The sequence below is a fragment of the Oryzias latipes genome, chromosome 1 (genome assembly GCF_002234675.1).
Source record: "Oryzias latipes chromosome 1, ASM223467v1".
In the NCBI taxonomy this organism is placed as follows: Eukaryota; Metazoa; Chordata; class Actinopteri; order Beloniformes; family Adrianichthyidae; genus Oryzias; species Oryzias latipes.
In genome coordinates, this window is record NC_019859.2 from 12,780,981 (window position 1) to 12,802,588 (window position 21,608).

Consider the following 21,608-nt stretch of genomic DNA (forward strand, 5'->3'; position numbering starts at 1 on the left):
AATATATTTAAACAATTGTTTAAAAAACGTATCTGTGCTAAACAAGGAAATGATTATTAACAGAATAAAGAAAATAGCTTAATGAGGCTTTTCAAGTGAGCAAGTTTTTCACATAGAAATGACAAAAGGAAAAATAAACTACTTTATATCATTTGTTGTTGTGTTTTTTTTTTAACAATTTCAATCTGCCTCATAGCAGTTAAAGGAACTACTATTAAATAACATAGCTTTCTAAAAGTTTATTTTTCCCCCCTTTCATCTGGAACACAATTACTATCGCCATTTTCTAATAAGTGAGTAGGCCGTTCTTTGAGTAAGGAAAATGTGGTCAGGGCCTGGTGGACATGGACAAATCTTAATTTTTAGAGACTAATAAAATTCACTAACTCTGAAAACAATCGGCGTTTTTAAATGTTTAATTTCAAACAGTAAAACCATAGATTTCAGAAAGATGCTCGGCTGCTGCAGACCCGCCAATTCCGTTCCAGCTTGACTTAGTGAAACGTTATGTTGGCCAACCTATTTTCTCTCACGTGAACCCGGAAGTTGTTGTTTGTCTCCTCGGGTTATCCGCCGGGAATCACGCACATTTTTGTTTTAAGGTGAGTTTATGCTTAATGACAACCAACAGCAAACACTAACACCGTTATCTTTGAGCAGGAGTTCTGCAGTCCAGTGTTTTTGTTTCCTTTCATGTTAGTTTAGGCTTGTAGTTCCTTATTGTTTACATCCGACCGGCTCCCTGAACACGTGTGTGACACGGGAATGCTAACCAGGTTGAGCCAAATGACTCGATGGAAGGTGGTAACCCATTTTTTCGTGTTGTTGGGTGATTTGCTATGTGCTTACACGATTTAGTAAAGGAAGCAGACATGCGCGTGTTTCCCTTGTCTTGCTAGTTAGTTTTTAGCTCAGAAATGCTAGCACAGGCTAATGATGGCAGTTTGGCTTCAAATTTTTTTGTAAAGATTTCGAACTTTTTATTTAGACTTATGTCCCGATATTCTTTCCTCAAGTTCGATTTTTAGTGTCTCGAACACACACATTTTACACTCAAAAGTTTTTAAAACGGAGAGACTGTTATAGCCATAAAATCAGGTTAGTGCTTCAGATAACAGTAATGAAAAGAAAACATTTGACGAGATTGCTTGCTGGACCCTTTTCATTATCAGATTTCTTTTTTAAAGTTTATGTGCTTGACGGACTTTAGCTTGATACTTTATTTCTTTTTTTTTTTTCTTTCCACATATGACTACCAGAAAAAAATGTCCACTCAGTTCTTTTATTTAAATTCATAAAAACTGCAATTCCCAGAAAACCAGTCCTTCACACTTGGCATTATTGGAAAGCTACAAATGTGCTCTGTAGATGCCAACATAAGTTTATTCAGTGATATGCAGTGGTTGGGAGATGTTCAGGTTTAGCAAGTTTTCATTGCTGGTAGTCAGGAAGATATTATTGCAAAACTTTGTAGTGTTAATGGTCTTAGAGTTGTTTACTAAATAAGTAATGGTGTTATATTTATACCACAAGAGGAGGAAATGACAGATCATCAGGCAGCAAATATCAGTCCTTATTCTTTTATTTTTCCACTTATGCTACATCCACTTATTTTTTCTCATTCAAATAAGCCAGAAATCAGGTAGACACCAAATTATTTGAATTAGTTCTATGGGTGGTAATACGATGTCTCCAATGGTCATTGTTGCATAAATTATCCTGTTTACACAATCACCGTATTCTGATAATCTAAGAAATCCGATTATAGATAGGTGGATAGAGCAATCATTCCATCCCACAACAGAGAAATTGATTTAAAAGTACAAAGAATCTTTACACATTATTATTACTATACTATTATTAAAAAGAATCTCACTTGTAGTTAAAATAATTAAAGCAGGATGAGCATATGAGGAAAAGTTTTTATTCTAAAGTTTCCGTCTTAGTGCATGTATTGCTCTTTGTAATGAGGAAAAACCTATATGTCACCTTAAAACTAAACACATACTGCGACATATAATCCTTATCCGGCTGACTGGCTGCTACTTTAGTCAGACCTTAATAGTAATAATGGGCATCTTTCACTCAAGTCTATATGCTAAAGTCTCTTTTAGTTTTCAAAGTCTGTTTGAGAAGTTTTAAGTTCCAGTAATCCTTTTTCCCATTTATTTGAAATTAGCTTCCGTCTCCTTTTAGCTTCTTTTAGGCGGGAATAATAGAGAACACATATGTCTTCAAGACATTCACCTACGACTATATTGATTAGGCACTACTGTAAATGTGGTGAAAAGAAGAAACACATGAATGTATTCATAACAACAGTGACACCTGAAAAAAGGAATTTGTTTTATTATTTAAAAAATTATTTGCTCATATGACATTTATTAAGATCTGAGATGATGTTTCACATAAATTCTGAATGAATTTGAAGTTTTTTTTTTTAAATAAAAGCAGAGAGGTGAACAGTACTTGGATTGGTTTGTCTATATTCATCTCATGAATTTTTATTTTGTGGAAATTTAGAAAGTAATAGATTTGAGTTGGGGTGTTTATTTATTGTAATGCTGTTTATTTGATTAAAATCAGCCATAAATGAGTTGAACCCTAACCCTGTGGTTGTTACACAGTAATACATATAGCAAAGCTAACATATCATTAAAGCAGTGTTATTGGGAAAAAGACCAAAGAAACTTGAGCGGATGTTTGAGGCGACTGTAGTGAAAGTCAATTTTAAATCTGAATTAATGTGGTTCTGATGCTGTGAGTTCAGTGTAAATTCCACCAGTGTAAAACAGTCATTTGTCACCTCCTGCTCCGTGTGCGGTGCCAAACTTTAGCACATAACCTCGCTCCCTGTGCACCCGGTGAGACTCTTTCTGTCCCTTTAATCCCTGGTGACCGGCTTGTGACCGTGTAGCGTGGCGCTTATGCAGTGTGTGCGGCTTGGGAGCCAATCATCTCCAGCCATCATGGCACAGACACGCAGGGCTGGACAGGGCAATGGGCCGGTGCTCCTCCTGCGTCCACTTGGTGTGTGTGTGAGGGGTGTGTGTGGGCCAGAAAAAAATGTTGACGGAGATTGGGAGAAAAAAGTACCGGTAGTTGTGTTTCACTGTGTTTTGTTAGTTCATTTACCCGTTTCTCACACAATCATTCAGAGCTGGAAATGGATGTAGGTGAAATCATCTGATAAGTTGTAAGTTTGATCCTCAAATGACTACAGGTTATAGTCTTTTAACAAGGCCTTATGGTTTTTGCTCCCTTACAATTAATCTAATTTATTTCCTTCTGGACAATGAATTTGATCTCAACAGATTTTCTATGAATTTTTAACTTTAGTTTTTCATATAATGTTTACTTTTGTTCAGGATAAGGGTGATTATTTATGTGAAAATGTGTTTTCATAACCAAATGAAAATTATGTGACGAATAAATGGATATTTAATAGGCCTGCACAATGTTGAAGTACAAAAATGGAAGTTGGCACTGGTTTCCATTTTTAAGTTGAAATGTATTTGTGCTCATATGTAAATGATACCAAGATGCGGAATAAAAGAACTAAATGGTAATAATATTCATTTTGATTGCAGCAATGAGCTGAATAAGCTGAAGCTCCAAAATAATTTCTTCTTTCATGAACCAAATCAGGAATCACTTGCAGTGATTTCAATGTTTAAACACAAAGTCTCTGAATTAAAATGCTGAGCGGATAAATCCAGATGAGGGTTAATGGTATTAAGTTATGTAACACTCAAGCTTCAGAGCTGCAGTGGATTACCTACAAGAGGTTAGTTTTATTGTACGTGGCCTGTCGATACAGAAACACATTTCCAAATGATAAGATGAAAGTCCATAATTATAGCATTTACACAGAATAAGTTAGAATTGTAGCGATAATAAGTTGTCACTGAATGTTACTGTGTTCTAATTTACAACCTATCAAGCTCTAAATATGACTGAATTTTCAGCATTCCTTGAGTTAAGTAGGAGCATAACCATGTTAATTTTATATATTTTTCCCATTGAGGCATGGGATTGGGTTATTTTTAAATATATGATTTTTAGGCATTTTATAAAAAAAAAAAAATTCAGTTTAGGTCAAATCCCTAGCTTTGCAGAAAAACATTTATTTTTCAGACAAAATTTATTCGGGAAGAAAAATAATTAAATGGAATTGTTTTGAATCATGAATTGAATTGTGAGCTTGTAAATTGAGACTAAATGGATTATTTTTAACTTGTCCTGTCCAACAGCTGGGCAGACAGTTGAGAACTGAAGGCCTCTTGTCTTGGACATATTTTATTTTAACAACAGGGGTTACTAAAAACTAAATGGATTTAGTATGATGACAGGGTTCTCCATCACTATTGGTCTGTTTACTCTAACACAGGGGTCTGCAACCTGTACCTTTCAAAGACCCATTTGGATCAGTTTCCCACTGAGAGGAAAGCACAGGGAACCACAACACCAGGTGTGTTAGAAAAAATGTTTTTGCCGATATATAGTGATAGTTCATTTGGCGATACTTGTGTTGATCCAAAATGTTGTCAGGATATTTATTTATTTATTTAAATTATTTTTATTCTCTGAGCGTGATGATTTCCTTTGATCTGTTCAAGGTTGTTCCAAAACCTTGAACAGACTTTTCAGTCTGTCAAACACCCAGAGTTAAGATGAATGAGATGATGGAAACAAATTCACTTTGATGCAGACTCCTTTCTATTTATTTATTTTCTTCCAAATCCAAAATCCAGGAGGCCTATACATTATTTTAATTTTTCGGATGACAACTATTTTTTATTAGGAAGCAGCTGTTAGTTTGTTGCGGGTCTGGAATCATAAGCGATGAGTCTAAGCCCCGCCCCCTCCTCTCTACCTGTTCGTTGTTTTTTCCCCGCGCACAACCCCCCCTCCAGCATGTTCTACACAGACAGCGCAACATACAGTCATCGTAGCAGCAAGGCGACAGGATAGTAGGGGCGTCCTGATGCAAATTTGATTAATTTTAAGCAGAAATGTGTGGTTTTAGTCTGGGTGGGTAAAAGGCTCTTTTTTGGGGGCGTTCATGTGCCCCCTTCGAGATTACCACTGACTGTCTTTCCAGAAAAAACTTCCATCCCATAACACAGCTGCAGACACGCCCCCTCCGCGTTCACGCTGCTCTTTTCCTCCTGTCTGCTCGCACTACCTGACGGTGTTAAAGGCAGGACGACAATCTGAGAACATGGTAGTTATTTTACAAAACCATAGAGAGCCGCAGCACAGGTATTAAAGGTATAAAAGAGCCACATGGAGCCGCCGGTTGCCGACCCCTGCTCTAACATCTTAGGCAGCAGAGACTCTCCAGATTTGCTCTTTTACGGCTCAAGAGAACAGATCTATTCATTAATGCTGGTTGTCCTTTTTTTATAAGGCAGGAAAATCCAACTTTATTTACATCGTTTAATGTGGTTGCACCAATAGATGACATGTCTCTTGAGTGTGATTAAAAAAATATAACTGCAATCATGATTTTATTCAAAGGAAACTAGTATTTTTAGCAAAAAATCTTATTTCAAACTTGCAAAAAAAAAAATTAAAACATTACAATTAAAAGTATTTTTGGCTGCATCATTCACAACAGCCTTCAGCATTTTATGGCTTGTGGAAGGATTTTGATTGGATGCAGGCTATAGCTGAACGTCCGACACCTCTGATCCCTCCGATCCTTCTGAGCTTCAGAGATCACGGGTGATCACTGCATCAGGAACGGTCATTCATAGCAGCAGAGATAACCACACAGCCAGGGATTATTGTGTCCAGGACGGAAAGATAGAGCTGCATACATCCGACCGTAATCCAGTTTGGAGTTGCAGGAGTAACAGTTTGGACATAAATCTCACGGCTCCTCTCTTTTAATCATCAGTGTTATACTATGGGTTTCCTTGGATAAACCAAGTGATATAATATCACCATCAAGCCCTGGAGATCTTTCCTGTCTACATCTAAAAATGACTTTTAAAATAATAATGTTGATATAGTGATAAGGCCATCACCAATTTCTTTTGGTTTGGATTTTTTCTTTTATTTTAGTTTACACTCTAAGACAAATATATTTGTAACTGTCTGCACCTAGTTTGTGTATCTACAGTGTAAAATGAAAGTAAATAAATAAATCAGTTAATAACATTTTCTTTAGAACCCCAGCGTCTACATTTTTTTATTTTTTATTATAATTTAAATAAGAGCATATTTTTATTTTCCAAGACCGGTTTTCGAACGTTTAATGTTTGTTTTCTTGTCTTTTCAGTCTGTTTTTGCTCCTCACATCCCCGGATCAACAGGTGTGCTGGTGAGGCGTGTTTATGTGTCTACACACCTTCAGCAGGCTTTGGGGAAATGTTCAGTGCCCAGCAGAACCGGGAGGAGTTGGAGGATGAGCTATATCGAGATGATGGAGAAGACTCGGAAGGGTCCGAGTGCAACAGTGAGTTGGAGTTTCACCTCTACAGTCAGCTCCACTACTCCTCTAATCCTGGAGAGATGGCTGACCTGGACGATGCAGAGGAAGAGGAGGAACATGAGAGAAAGCGGGACACTGACACCAAACCCTCCTCACCTGCTTGCGACACTCTCCAGCTACACCTCAAGAAAAAGAATACAGAGAAACCAAAGAAGAGGAAGACTCAGCCCCAAGGCTCAAAGTTAACGTCGTCGTTTTTTGAGGAAGTTATAGTGATCGACTCAGGCCCTGATGTCATTACCATCTCTGATGACTCTGCTGAGGATTTTGATGGAGTCTGTTCCTCGAAAGGCGGAGCTTTACCCAAACAACAGACTTCCACTCCAGCACAACAGGTAGACGAGACTGTAATATACCCTGAATCAGAAATAAACTAGTGTTCCATCATTTATTATGGGGGGTACGTTTCTAAAAATATAACCCACAATGGGTGAAACCCACAAGGTAGGTTCACAGATGCTTTAGGGCTGTAAAACCCCTCACTACACACTTTATACCCTTTTTCTCAAAAAGACATGAACATTTTCAGACTTTTCTCTCTTGTTTAAACTCTCGAAGTTCAAACATTTGTAGAAAAATAAGTCCAGTCTTAGAGAATGAAAATAAAGATCTGATCTTCATGGAAGATTTATGTGGACTTGGAGAGCTGCATGTATCTGTACAGGGGAAAAAAGGAGATTGATTGACAAGGTTTCCGGCCAAGCAGGATGCAGAAAAAAAGTGTGCTGTTTTTTTTTTGTTTGTTTTTTTTAAAGTTAGGCACAACTGTAATAGTTGACACGCTCTCCCGCTATCTTACAGCCCCTCATAGGCCCAAGCTAACATATGTGGTCCAACAAAGATGGCAAGCAGCATCTGAGCTTTCCAGCTGTACAGTTTTGAGCCAGATGTCGGCTCAGACGAGGAAAACTAAGACGACCTTTGAATCTAGTCGTCTACAAATAGATGCATCGCAATGGAGCAGAGCAAGGAGCTTGTGGCCCGCCGATTGTAGCGTCTACGTCACAGCAACAGGCTTTTTCAGACTTTTTTTTGTTTGATTCACCACAATTTGAATAAAGAAATACTTAGAAACGCAATTTCTAACTTAATTTTCTCTATGCATGTCCTCCTTCATGAAAAAAATGACAAAAACGTTTGAAAGACACCAAAAACGCCATTTTCAATAGAGTGGGTCTTTTAAAGGTTTTCATTGGGGCCTTAAACAGAAACTCCAGGACTTGATAACTGGAAATTTAACCGTCAACCATTTCAGATTTTCCTTAAAGACTAAAACCAGTAGCAGTTTCCCCTTTTTAGCCTTTTATCAGCTTAAGTGAATCTGTTGAAAGTGAAAAGCTCAAGCACAGTAAGCACTAGAAAAATGAAGTGGGTAATGTGTGTCAAAGCAAATACCTGTGAATTCTTGGATGCTGGTTTTTCCAATGAAATGACTGGGTTGAGCAAGTTTTCTTGTGTCACTCTCAGGGCATCTGTGTAAGTTTGATCTCTCCAAAAACGCCCCCTCGTTCCTGTTTTAGCATGTCGCGTATTTTACGTTTTTTTTTTACACGATAAAGGGGGTTATTCTGGTTTGTGGAATGGCAGATTTTGCTGCTCTTTGTTGGACAGGCTGACCTGCAGCAGTGTAAGCTGAAAAATGTTTACTGTCTGATCACCCAGCAAACCAAGACGAGGAGCAGAAGTCCTGCCGTGCCAGTGGCCGTATTGTGCAGCAGTTCAGAGTCCGAAACCACATCGGATTCCTCCGATTCATCAGATTCTGAGGATCTGGAGAACTGGATGATTCTGGGTCAAGGAAAGCGGGACGAGGACCAGTCCATCTCGCTTCACCTTGAAGGGGCTTCTGACAGCAGCACAGGTGAGCGTTTGTTCTTATGTGTCAGCAGGAAAACTTACTAGAAAATATTTATAATTTGTTAGTTTTTTGGTGCATTTTCACAAGAAGGATTTGAAGGATGGACACCTTTAGTAATGACTTGTACCATGCCCCTCAGTTTACACACATCAAAATGATTAGGAGCAGGCCATGTTGTCTACGTGGTTAAAAAACCTGTATGTTTGTGGACCAGCTGTGCTTTGAAATTTGTACATTTTAGCATTCCTGGCACTGTCTGTTTCCTGGTTGCTCTCCTCCCTGATGCATCTTTAAGTATGCCTGTGTGCATTATGTATTAATATGTGTGTGTGGGGTGGTGCTTATAAAATATTCAATTTCTAATCAGCATGCATGTGTAAATACACACGGATACCAACAGTCGTAACACTTATGCCGAGAACAGACAAACAAACGGGAAAGCGGGAGTGCGTGGGAGGTGTATGTGTGTGTGTGTGTGTGTGTGTGGGGGGGGGGGGGGGGTAATCAGAAAAGGAATAAAAATGTTTCCTGCAAATCTCTTTAGATCTACATTATCTTAACCTGCAGCCTCAGCAGCCCCCTCCCCCCCCACCTCCACACTCTCCCATCTTTCTTTTATCCCATTTTCTCACTATTGTCCTCCCATCTCTGTCTCCCTTACCATTTTTTTCCCCCTCATTTGAATTTCCCTGGGCTGGTGTTTCTGCAAGAGTGCCCACTGTCTCCTCTACACACAGCAAGGCTGAAGAAAAGGGAGGGGGGGTCTGGAGCTGGTGGGAAGGCTTGAGGTCTTGGCCTGGTTTTGGGAGGATAGGAGGATTTTAGGTCTCTGTCTTCCTGTCTCTTGTCTGGCTTCTCTCTGTGATCTTTGGAGCTTGACCTCATGTCTGCACATTGGGGGTTACGGGTGTGGAGTAGAAAGAGTCAAGTGAGAGGAATGGAGCTGGGCTTTGTCAAAAAAAAAGAGGGAGGGGGGCAAATAAAGGCAAGGAAATTAAGGGACGGGCCTCAGTAGTCTTGAACCGCACTCCCATTCCTTGCTCGGTGACAAAATCAAAGCGAATACTGTGTCTGTTGTCGTCAGCTCGCAACAATGCCAAAATGAGTTTCCTACATGGCTAAAGTCCTCTTGAGGAGAGAAAAGGATCCTTAGAATTTATTCTGACAAACATTTATTTTCACTTCCAAATCAATCCCTCTAACCACAAATGTAAGGTTTGTTGGACAACTATAAATAGTAATTAATATATATATATATATATATATATATATATATATTTTAATTGAAATACATAACAATATGATAAACAGACCTATTTTTATAATAGAAAAAGAAACAAACAATATAATTCATCAAAATTAATTGTTACATATTATTGATAGTCTCCCACAATGCAATTCACCTGTGAGGCCATTATGATAGAAAATCTAAAGTATTTTAGGTGAACATCTTTTTGTAACTTTTTCTTTTGTTATTTCAGTTTTCACCCTTCAGTCTCCACCTTTTCTGATCTTGCCTTTGGTTGGAAATCAAAAAGTCTCCCCAGCGATGATGCCGGCTTAACATCTGACTCCTTGACGATACAATTTAGCCGACGCTCGCTTCAAACGTAGTCGATGAAGTTAAGGGCTTTTGAGTTAATCAGCTGATGCTCATAAGCCATAGCAGAAACAAACACTGGAGAACAAGGAGGGAATGCTGGGAAAACATGACGTTTCTGCTGATTTCATGCCACTCTTTATATACAGATGAATACGCAGGGCCTTTTCCACTCAGAGAGGAGATGTTATTTCTGATGGTGCTTAAAAAATAAAGCAAAAACAAAACCTTTTGACTATATTTGATTTTATTAAAGTATAGTAATACAAGAAAAACACAATTTTGGTTGTTCTTCAGCAAACATGAAGCATTACAAGAGGCAGAGATTCCCAATATCCTCCTAAAGTTTAAAATAGAATATAGTGCTAAATTACTAAAATTAAAAAAGACCTTAAAAAACAACCATATTTTGAACCACTAATGATGCCAACATTTCAAGTTAAAGAACTACCTCCTTTTTTGTTGTTTTAACTTATAAGAATAGAAAAAAAAAGAATAAAAGTATTTCTGTAGCTCTGAGTTGGCATAGGAAGGATATTTAAAGTAAAATTAAAGACATTTTGCACCGTTTATTGATTAGTTTTCTCCTTTTATATAGAACATTGATACACTTGGAAAAGTGGCTGTCTAGCACCTGGCTGTGAGGGGCAGCTGTCGGTGGGTGGATCTGTGAGGACGTTGGATGAGTTAAAAAAGAAAAGATTAGAAAAGGCGGATAAACTGGAGCTGCCCGCTTGTCTTGAAGCTATGCAGCAGCAACCAAACGGAACAAGAGATGGAAAATGGGCTTCCCAAGATTCAAGCCGCCTGCCTCTCCCACCCAGAAAGGGTGCACGTCCTTGTGTAAAGGATCCAGGGTATAGGCGGGGTGTGCTGAAGCCCAACTTGAATCCAGGGTGGTTAAACTTCACTCGGTGGTCACACTTTTTTCCCCTCTGTTGCTTGCCCCCAGTACTCCTGGCTTGTGTTTTGTTTCCCTCGGTCTTGGTCAGTGCACATCAAACTTTGCTTGAGGCTTAGAGAGGCAGCTCTGGCTCACTATCGGGGTGGCCGATCACATCAAAGTGTGCTTAAGTACGAGTGTGTTACTGTGTGTGCTTGACTGAAAGTCTTGGCGAGTTTGAGAGAAGCGAGTATCTTCGTGCTAAGAGGTTAAGAGGAGGAAGGTAAGCTTTTCTATTTTCTATTATTTCTCATCTTCTAGGTTTTACAGACTTGTTATCCAGTACGAATCTCTGGAAGACTCCTTACTTGGATGAAAATTCTAGCTTATTGTCCCATTTGTTTAAATGTGCTACTTTAGCAAGATTTTTGGTTGGGCCTGCAGTTTCTGTCAATCAGAGATCTCTTTTGGGTTTTGTTTTCCCGAGGCCACGTGCCAGAGTACAACATGTAGAAAAATGGATTTTGGCCGACTCTGATTGCATATGTGAGAGTATGTGAATGCACAGGCAATCTGGATTGCAAAAATGAGATCACAATGGCACGCTGGGGTACTGCAGAAGGTGTTTGTGTGAGTGTGTTGCTGAGAGTGCATGTGTGCGGGCGGGCGGGTGGGTGGGCAGGCACTGCGGAAGGGAGACACGGATAGGATCAGCTCTTATCTTGGCTGCCCAGTGCCACACGAGGTGTAACGCCACACCCACACTACCACACAGTGTGTTTGAACAGGCACACACATACACACCATGAAATCACTGTGCCATAGTTTGACTTGTATTATCCAGTTTTTACAGAGGATATGCAAATGGGACGAGTCTATACTCTGTAGGTCTAATTTCGGCGGATGCAAAGAAAAATGGGAGAAATTCAGCCGAACGCATTGTTGTTGTTTTTTAAATCAGTGATTTTTTTTGTCAGTAAAAAGGAAAAAAATGAATCAAACAATTTCATACAATTAATTTGAACATTAAATATGCTCAAGTACTATTTTTAATTTGACAAAATATTATTTCACATAACAAAAAAGTTAGGAATCTATGTGACAAATAATTATTATATGAAGGATTTATTTTCTGCTCTTAACATTCCTTAACATAAGCCTCCTTAAATTCGAATTAAGCACATTTAGAGGATCTAGAAGCTTTCTTGGATAATTCTTGGGTAGTGGAAAGCTGCAGGAGACGGGCCCCGAAAAGGATTGGCTGCGGCGTCCGTCTGCCAGTGGCGAGTTTCAGCGTAGACGTCAGCGCAGCTCAGAGGTCCAGGGTTTTGTATGCACAAACGGAAATCTGTCTCAGTCTTCGTGTCTAGCAATGTTTTTTTCTGCGTTGAACCTTGAAGTTTTTTTTTTTTATATGTAACAAGACTTTTCACATTATTATCCACTTCTTTAGAGCTTTAATCTTTTGTAGTTAGACATTAAAAAATGCAAAAATATGTAAACATAATTCGAACAATATTTGTTAGATTTTAAAATTTGAGATATTATCTAATTACATTTAATTTAAGTTGAAATATTATAATGAATTTTAATTGTATTACTTTAATGTTTTACAAGTAATTTCTGCCTGTAATTGTCTGTTCACGTTGACAAAACTAGTCTTTTTAAGTCCTCTTTGCCATCACAGAGATTCAGATGTCATCTGGGCTTTTTCTGCTTCACCTTTTATGTTTGTATGTACATATATATGTTTATTTATATGCCACATGTATCTGCATCTGGAAAGGACAGATCATCCTGTTTGAAAGTAATCTTTGTCAAAATAATTTATGAAAATGTGGCTATTTTTTTCCTGGAAACTTTGACTTGAACACCCACAGACATCTGCGGTTGTGGCTGCAGGTGCTCATTTGTATGAATTAGACTGTTTGTCTTCAGAGAAGTTTCATTTAAATATAATCTAGCAGAAAACATTATAGCAACATCTACACACTTCTCACTTCTCTATGTGTTAGTTGCAGGCATTATTCAAGGAGACTTTTAAGTACAGTAGTACAGATTTAAATGATTTAGCTACAAAACTTGTTCGAAATTTATTTTGTAATTATTAGTTTAATTCAAATCTATTTACTCTGGTTGTGTTCATATTTTTATGCTTATTTATTGTGCCTTTTTTTTGTGGTTCTTGTTAAAATGAGGTGTCGTTTTGGATCGAAAGTGAAGGTGTGATATGAGTCTGGATGTGTTGTGTGTGTTGGAGTGTGAAGGTGTGTGCCTCCAAAGACAAAAAGTGCGGAGCCAATGTCGGCCTCACCACGCCTGAGGTGAGCCCAATAACCGTGCCCTGGCCCAGAGGACCGAAGATTCTCCGTCTTTAGTTCAGAATAGATAAAGAATGTGATCTCAATGAAATTGTTTCCAACTCCTAATATTAATGGGCTCTCCGAAGAAATTTGATTTGAGTTTTTGTGTGTCAAAATCAGTGTCATAGCTGTTGGAATGAATGTGAGTTAGTATGAAATCCTACCACAGCCTGTTTGCAAAACTCTAGCCTGCAGGAATGTGTAATAAACTGGAGACCAGAGGGTCCCTACTGTAGTTAAATGTGTGTATGTGGGATGGGGTGATAGGTGAACAGGGAATCCCCACCTCCTCCTTGAACCCTTATTTAACCGGTATATCCCTTTGAGAGTAAAACAAATCCCTTTTTTCCATCCAGAACTGGAACAGACATTGTGCCCTGAAGCTACAGAATGACACATTTGACCAAATACTCACAGAAATGATATAATAGATGATTAAATAAAGCTTGAGAGAAATTGTACAACTGGCTTTGTGTTTCCAGGCTTCTAAAAGCGTTGCATCATTTTTGGGCTTTCACTGACCTGCTTTGCACCAACCAGGACAGAACTTCTCCACCTATTCTCTCCCCTGGGTGTTTCCTTTAAGACGACTCTGGCAGCGAGGTGGGATGAGTTGAGAGGAGAGTAGCAGGGGACAAAAAATGTCAATTACAATTACCAATAATAATCATTATAATTAAGCAATCACTTAATAGGAAATCAAATTATTGTGTGGGGTGGGGGGTAACAGTGGAACTAAGGGAGCTCCCATGAGACTATAATAATTTCTGTTCTTTTATTTGACCAACCAACTTTCCCTTTATTGTCTTTTCTTAGTTTTTGGGCAGGGAGGGGTCCTTGAAAGGGCTTTATTAACTGGTAGCCTAAGGTGTTTTTTTTTTTATTTTTGGGAGGGGATTTGAAAGAAAGGGGTAGGGAGCACGTGTATTAATATTAATACGTTTTTGGGATGAGGTAGAGGAGAAAGACAAGCAAGCAAAGGAGGGGTCAATGGGCAAAAGGCAGTCATGGATCCATAAAATCACCTCTTTTTTTTCTCTCCCCCTCTTGCCAATCTACACCTCCTCTTTCTGTCACTTTTTTCTCCCCCTTTTCTCTGCCAGTAGCAAAGAGGAGAGCCGTTTTGGATTCATAAGTTCATTTTAACAGTCAACAGGATAAGAGGGAGAACCACAAACACACATTTAGGGTGGGTACACTTGCTTCGGTATGCAAAAGGTTACCTAATAATAGCTGGCCAATGTTTTTCAGAAGGTCCCAGAGGATGGTTGTGTGTGTGTGTTAGTACGTGTGTGCACGAGAGGAAGACTCTTGGCATTGTACCACACAGATATACACACAAGTGTCCCTGTTTAGCAGTTTTCTCTCCAGAGGCTTTTTGGCAGTGTGTATGTGGCCACTCCAAGGCTTCTGCCCATGTCTCTTAATTAAGACCCTCGTCAGACAGAGACCAGCTGGGCCTGGTCTGGCCTTACTGGCACCAACTCCTAATTTCATGCAGTCTTTACATATTTCCTCATCCTTGAGTCCGTTCACCCATGCTCACTTTCCATCAGCTTCTGTAGCCACTTTTTCCATCTGATTGTAGCATGTAACCCTTGTTTGAAGGCTTTTAAGTTCAGGATTTTCATGATCCTCGTCATAGAGGCTGACATTTATACTAAACCTGAGTTTAGGGAGGCACCGATTAAAATAAACAATTAAATTAAATGAATTACAAATGGGGCTGTGGTGCAAGGGGACCTACAGTCGACCTATAATCAAAAGATCGCAGGCTTCGTTATTGCCCTGTCCACCCGTGTGTCGAAGTGTCTTTGGGGAAGACCCTACGTTGCTCGTGGTGGTTATAGGTTGGCGCCAGTGTTCAGCAGTGGAAGTGCCATCAGTGTTTTAAATGTGTGTGTGCATGGGTAAATGGGGCTGTGGCTGTAAAGTGCTCTGGGCCTTCTAAGAGCGCTATAAAAGTAGATACCATTTTACCATTTAGGGAGCAAATAGCAACAAATCTCATGAAATAGAAGTTCACAGCTTAAGAGACTCAAATTTAGGTGTTTGGGGAAATGGTGTCATGATAAAAATCGATCATCCAAACACTAGATATCAAACAGGATAATTAGTCATCAGATCATAGATTGCTTGGAAAAAAAAGGTTGAAATACAGATCTAAACCGTATGTCTAACAATATGAGTCGGAAAGGTTTAGACTGGTGCAGGAATGCAGATAAATCTGTAATGATAAAAACTGTTGATGTATTATGTCATCGTGGTAAATTTTATGTTTTTGGAACATTTGTTGACAAATGGACACAAATGTATTCTAGATCTTGATGTTCTTTGTGTTTAATTATAATGATCAACTCTGAAAATTGTGTTTTTGTTGTTTTAATGTCCTGTATAATTTTTTTTCTCATGATGGAGGACTTGCATCAAGAAAATGAAAAAATTAAAACTGCGTTTCGGAGTATTTATCGAAATCATGGGAATTGGAAGTAGACAAATTAGACAATTCAAAAAAAAAAGCTTGTAGTAGTAGTTACGTACAAACTACAATCTGGGGACCAAAAACTCCCAACTCCGGTCCATTCTGATGCATCAACTTCAGACGACTAGATCCATGTAGGTCTTTCCTTTTCCTCGTCTGAGCCGGCATCTGACTCAAAACTGTACGGCTGGATAGCTCCGATATTGTTTGCCATCTTTGTTGGACCGCTCATGTTAGCTTGGGTCTATGAGGCTGTAAGCTAGCAAGAGACTGTGTAAACAGTGGGATGATGGGAAATCAGTGCTGGCTTACTCCCCGGCAAAAGTCCCTCCCACACCTCAGGCAAATTTCTGATGAACTGCAGCAACGCCGAAACTGTGTCCTAGAAAACGACGTAGGTTTCTTGATTTTGGCTAAAAACAGCATAATCACAATTAAAGGACCACTGGGAACGCTTTTACAATAGATCAAAATAGGATCTGAGTGGTACTTTAAGGATTTTTGTCAGAAGGAACTCATAAATCTTCAGCTCTTCCTCCAATCTATGTCAGCTCTGTATTCTCCTCTGCCCTATTTTCCATACATCAACACCAGGTCTTGGTTATGTGACAGTATTTAGATTCGCAAGGGCAAGATTTACTCCAGTACCTCTGAGCATGCATCACGAATGTGGCCAGGCTTTTTTTTATTATTCTAACACTTTATCACTTCACATGTCTAAAAGTGTCAGGACTTCTCTTAGCCCCGAAACGTTTTTTTCTTTTGCATCGTGGTTTGTTGCAGTGTGTGTCTGTGAATGTCTATCAAGCCTTTGCCCATTGCCTGTGTTGCTGCATGCACGTGTGCCAGTGCATTAGCACACCTAGGCCGCCCCTTTATCCAGGGGATTATGGTTAAATGAAATGCCGAGATTGTGGTGGCGAGCGGCTGATAAAGCCCCAGTCAGCGTTGGGAGAGAAATTTAATTATTGTGGATAAAATCAGAGCGGAGGAGATATTTGCCGACTCGTTGGGGACTTTAGTCATTGATATTTCTTCACATGCTTACAGACCAAATTCATAGTTCATCATACTCTTAATGTGGGACTGGTTTTGAATGCCTGTGAGTGTGTGAGTCCATACAGCAAGTGCATCTAGCTGAGATTTTCACATTTAAAAAGATTTTAGGCGAGAAGTCAGACGATACTTGTTTAAAAAAATTAACATATGGATACAGCTTTCTTTGTTTTAGCTAATAAGTTGGTACTTCTTTACCAGTATTATCGCAATGCATAAAAGTTCTTTAAGGATGAACATTTACCCACGATTCTGGTTTTAAACCTAGAATTTTGGCATCCCTAGTGTTCATCTTTAAGGTTGTTTATTGAAAAATCATGTAGATGTACTCTATAATTATGTACTTGATCACACTACGATTTAATTCTGTTGAACTTTTATAAGGTCATTTTTAAAACTATTTAAAGATACAGCAATAAAATGGTTGTATTAAACTAAAATACCCCAAAGGAAAAACTGAAAATATTTGGCTTTAGATACCAGTTGAAATAAGAGCATAATTTTTACAGGTCTAACAGTTCATTTTAACGATTGCTTCATAATTTGTGGTTGTCGATACGGCTCATAGTTGATGTTGGTTTATTTTGAATGATCCAATTCGATCCGATTCACTGACCTTAAATTGATCCAGGACATCTTTAGCCAAAAAGTTCAACCAGTGTGACTCAGAGGTGAACACCTGGCTACTCAACGGTGCAGGTGAAGTTTTCCAGATTCCTTGTATTTCTTGCAAGATGAGTGTAAATGAAATATGTGTACAAACAAGCAAGTAAACAAGAATGAATGGAAAATCCATTCATATTGTCGTTTAATAAAGTTCAGCCGACTGTTGTTTTTCCACATCAAAATAATTTAAAAAATGGAACATTATTAGAACATTCGACCACACTGTTTGGTCTCATGTCTTTGCAAATCATTTTTTGCTGTCATCACGCGTTTTGTCCGCTGTGATGCACTTTGTTGTTTTTACGTTTTAGTAAAAATTAACCAACTGTGCCTCAATCTAAATGGTATTTTCCAGCATCGATTATAATCGAATTATATCATTTTGAAATGATTTTATAATGGTATAGGTTCATTTGACAACTTGCCTCAGCCAAACCAATCTGGTTGAATTGTAGGAATATAAATCGATTAAGTTGATTAATCATTACACCCCTAATAATTGTGTCAGAAAAAAAGCAAATAGTGAAAATAAAAAGTAGATTCAAACAATTAGTGTATTTTGTGTAAGGTCACTTTTATGATGAAGTGTTTGCTCCAGCCTCCTATACGTTTTCTGAATATCTTTTTTATTTTATTTGCATTTTTCATATATGAACACTCAATTGGGGGGGGGTCCAGACTCAACAAAATAAATGTCAGCAGTTAGAAATAAAAAGAAGAATCACTTTGCCTCATTTTAAAAGATTTATGTGCCCATAGAGTTTGTCTGGTTGTGCTTTTTGCAATACCAACTCTGACACAGATTTTTGTTGTTTTGAGGTACTGTATTAGAGTCCCTTTTACCCAGTTTTAGACTTTTTTGTAAGAGAGTGTGAAAATTCAGTTGGAGCCAAATAACTCTTTGCAACCTTACAGGACTTGTTATATGGAGAAAGATCAGCCTGTTCGTGTTTGTTTGGCTGTGTGTGGGCATGCAGGTAAGCACATTTCTGTCCTCTTGAGTGCAGACGGATCAATAGTAATTGGGTTGAGTGTCTCAGACCTGTTTCCTGCCTTTGTACTGCAAGCCTTTTGTAGGCTGACACATGGCCAAAAGAGAAAGGGGACAAGAGGGAGAACAGAGAAAGAGGAGAAAATGGAGGATGTTTGCAAGTCGACATGCATGGCCGACTCCCTACACTGATATGCCAGATATTTATTCAGAATTACTTACTAATCTAAAAAATATATACATCTTCCGGCCTCCTTTTTTTTGGTCTTAGCATTTGTTTTCATTCATCGTTGAGATGTACGAGATCATACAGCTTTTAGGAAAGGGATGGTCCTTAACTGTGGTGCTGTGGAACAAATATACATGTTTGTCTTTGGGATATATTAACAGACTTATTACTTTTCCCGCCGTTTACAAAAACAAGCACGATCTCTTTACCCTTATCCCTTGCCGTTCTGTCTCTTTCCACTTCCATAAAAGCAGTGCGTGTTAGCTAAGGGTTGGAGCTCCTGCCGTATGAGCAGGGAGGCATTAGGCATAAACTCAAAGGTATATTAAAGCAGCGCTCCTGTTGTTCCTATAAACACGGCAATTCAATTTAGCCTGCCCCATGGGGAATGGGATTTCAGCAGCTTTGGAGAGCAGGAGGTGGTGCTGGAGGTAAGGGAGGTGAGTGCAGGGGGAAGAGTTGGGATGGAGGGCTTTTTGGAGAGGGAGGGAGAGTGAGTGGTGGGGAGGTTAGGCCCAGATGTGGAGGAAAGCATATTGGATTGGCATGGTGGGTAGTTGCAGGAATTCATTATAGTAGTTGCATTAGCTACCATTATGCCAGCAAGTGTGTGTTTGTGTGTGCACATGCGTGTGTGCGCAGTGCTGAGTGCACACAAACAGACTCGCAGTTGCAAGCATTGGAGCTGCCACTGTCTTCAGTCTCGGTGCTTCCTTGCACGCTTGGACAGAGCTTTCTGTGGGAAACCCCACGGTCATATTATTCAATCCAAATTCAAATGGGCTTGTCAGGAAAGCTCCTGCTTTTTATTACCTGTCAGAAAAGCCAAGGGATGGATGGAAAGGAGAGGAGCAAATTAAACGACACTAAATAAGACGCCCCATCCCTCCGCCTGCGTCTCCTGCAGATTCCTTCCTGCACTGTTGACATACATTTGGAGGCTTTGACAGCATGATGTCATTCAGTCGGCTATTTAGTTTACCTTAGCTGGACTTTATCTGCCAGTCAACTGCTTCGGGGTGCAATTATTTTAGCCTATATTTAGTAAATTCTGCTGGGCACTGGGTTTGGTCTTAAATGAAATTTGCCTTAGATTGACTGATATGAGTTTGATGTATGTTTTATATTTGGAAAGCAACGTAATTTTCTCAGTTACGCACACAAACGCACACACGACCCTCCTCCAGTGTTGCCGTTTCAACCAGGCATAACCTCTGCCATCTGTCCACTCCTATCCTCTCAACTTATTACTGTTTCACCCTTCCACACTTCTTCTTCCCCCTCTAACTCCTTGTCCTGCTCTTCTTCATTTAAGGGTCTTTGAATGCATGGGTCCTATAGAGATATGGAGTATTTAAATTTCAATTATTAGCTTTCATTTATTAACTTTGTATATTCCCTCTTTTTTGTTGCATTCTTAGGGTCAAAGTGACATGACTCATGTAGGTTATTATCCTCACACTGATTTCCATGTTTTGACTTTTAAAGGTCCCACTTATTTCATTCAGTTGTTTCTTTTGTCTTTGATCTAAAGGTCACAACGTCAAAACTGAAGAATTATTTATTTTGGAAGAGGAAATGCTGTTTCCTGTCAATTTGTTTTGGTAATAATATCTGTTTAGTTGTAACAATGTGGAGATTAACGATAGTTTTGTTTGCCAATCATTATTTAATAAAGTAATATTTGTTATGTCTGTTCTTTTGACTGTTGTTTCTAAGTTTTGACACTTGGTGACCTGGAAATAATAGAATAATGTTTTTTAAGTTAGTTCAGATGGGTTTAGAGTAATTTTATGACCAAATCTGATCAAAAATCATTAGGAAAATTAGATACATTCATAAACTCAATTAATATATTTTTAAAGCAATTCCTACTATATTTTTTCCAAGCATAAACAGATTTCAGGTTAATTTCAATGTAAACATGTTTATTTCTTTAACAGAAAGCTCATCTTGTGTTAAGTAGGAATCCCTAATTACACTAAGTTGTTTTTTCATAACCAGATATATTTGGTTTAAGAACGGAAAATTGTCAAATTAAACCAAATGCCAAATTTTTAAATCAAATCAGTAGTTTGGCCGTTTTACCCAGCACTGTAAACCAGTTTGGTATTAGAAAGTTTGATTTAAAAAATATGATTCTATTTTCTTGTTTTTGATTATGGTAATCTAATTTCAATTATTTAAACCAAACTGTACAGAAAGAAGTAAAAAAAAATGTTGAGGGTTTGCTCTCTCTGTTAAACCTGTCATCCAATCATAACCTTAGACTGTCAAATGCAAAGAAAAAACCCCAGCAGGATGCATTTATGAGCTGTATCTGAATTAAGTGATAAAAGAGCCATATTAGGAGCTCCTCTTCTAATCCTCTATTGTTCTTTGTCTGTCCCCTGTCCCCGCAGAGGAGCTGCTCTAATTAAAGACTAATAATTGTATTGTTTATAAAGCCTACAGAGACAAAGATTCTTCCATTCAATCATTCTTGGCTTGTACCTTGCTTATGAGGGCCATCTCCCTGGAAAAAGTTCGTAAACACACAGACTCTTTGTCTGTGTTTGTATGTGTGTGACAGAGAAGGCGATGCAGCATACATTAGAAGAACGAAAGAGAAAAGAAAAATCTAAATTAAAACTTTAAAGCACCATTAATCAATTGTGCCAAAGGCATTGGATTTCTAGGATTGAAGGGTAGTTGTGTTCAGGCATGATTGTAAATGCCTGTGTGTTTGATCGCACAAACTTGTGCCGCTGTCCAGGATTACTTTAGTTTTTCAATTTGCCTTTTTCCCCGAAGTGTGTGTGAGAGTTTGTGTGTGTGTGTTTTGTGAGCATGTCTTCACAGTGTGTTGGCTGCCCTCTCGTGTTGCCCCTCCTTCGTTTCAATCCCGCACACACGTTCACACAAGCTGAAGCGCCGGCAGATAAAAAGGCATTATGGTAAATTCCACTTAATGACAAATTTTTAATTCGGGGAACAGG

The 21,608-nt window shown here is 38.7% G+C and overlaps 1 protein-coding gene across 3 annotated transcripts in view; it reads left to right on the forward strand.

Moving 5' to 3' along the window:
• The first annotated feature begins 508 nt into the window (after window positions 1-508).
• zcchc7 (zinc finger CCHC-type containing 7) overlaps window positions 509-21,608 on the forward strand; it is a 59,008-nt gene continuing 37,908 nt past the window's right edge. The window contains exons 1-4 of one of the 3 annotated variants that reach the window (XM_020702873.2): window positions 517-602; window positions 4,391-4,471; window positions 6,290-6,837; window positions 8,165-8,363. In XM_020702873.2, the coding sequence (XP_020558532.2) occupies window positions 6,379-6,837; window positions 8,165-8,363 (658 nt within the window). In that variant the 5' untranslated portion in view covers window positions 517-602; window positions 4,391-4,471; window positions 6,290-6,378. Of the gene's footprint in view, window positions 603-633; window positions 802-4,390; window positions 4,472-6,289; window positions 6,838-8,164; window positions 8,364-21,608 lie in introns of those variants that run through there. The other 2 variants (XM_011474853.3, XM_011474847.3) reach the window with 2 other exon arrangements.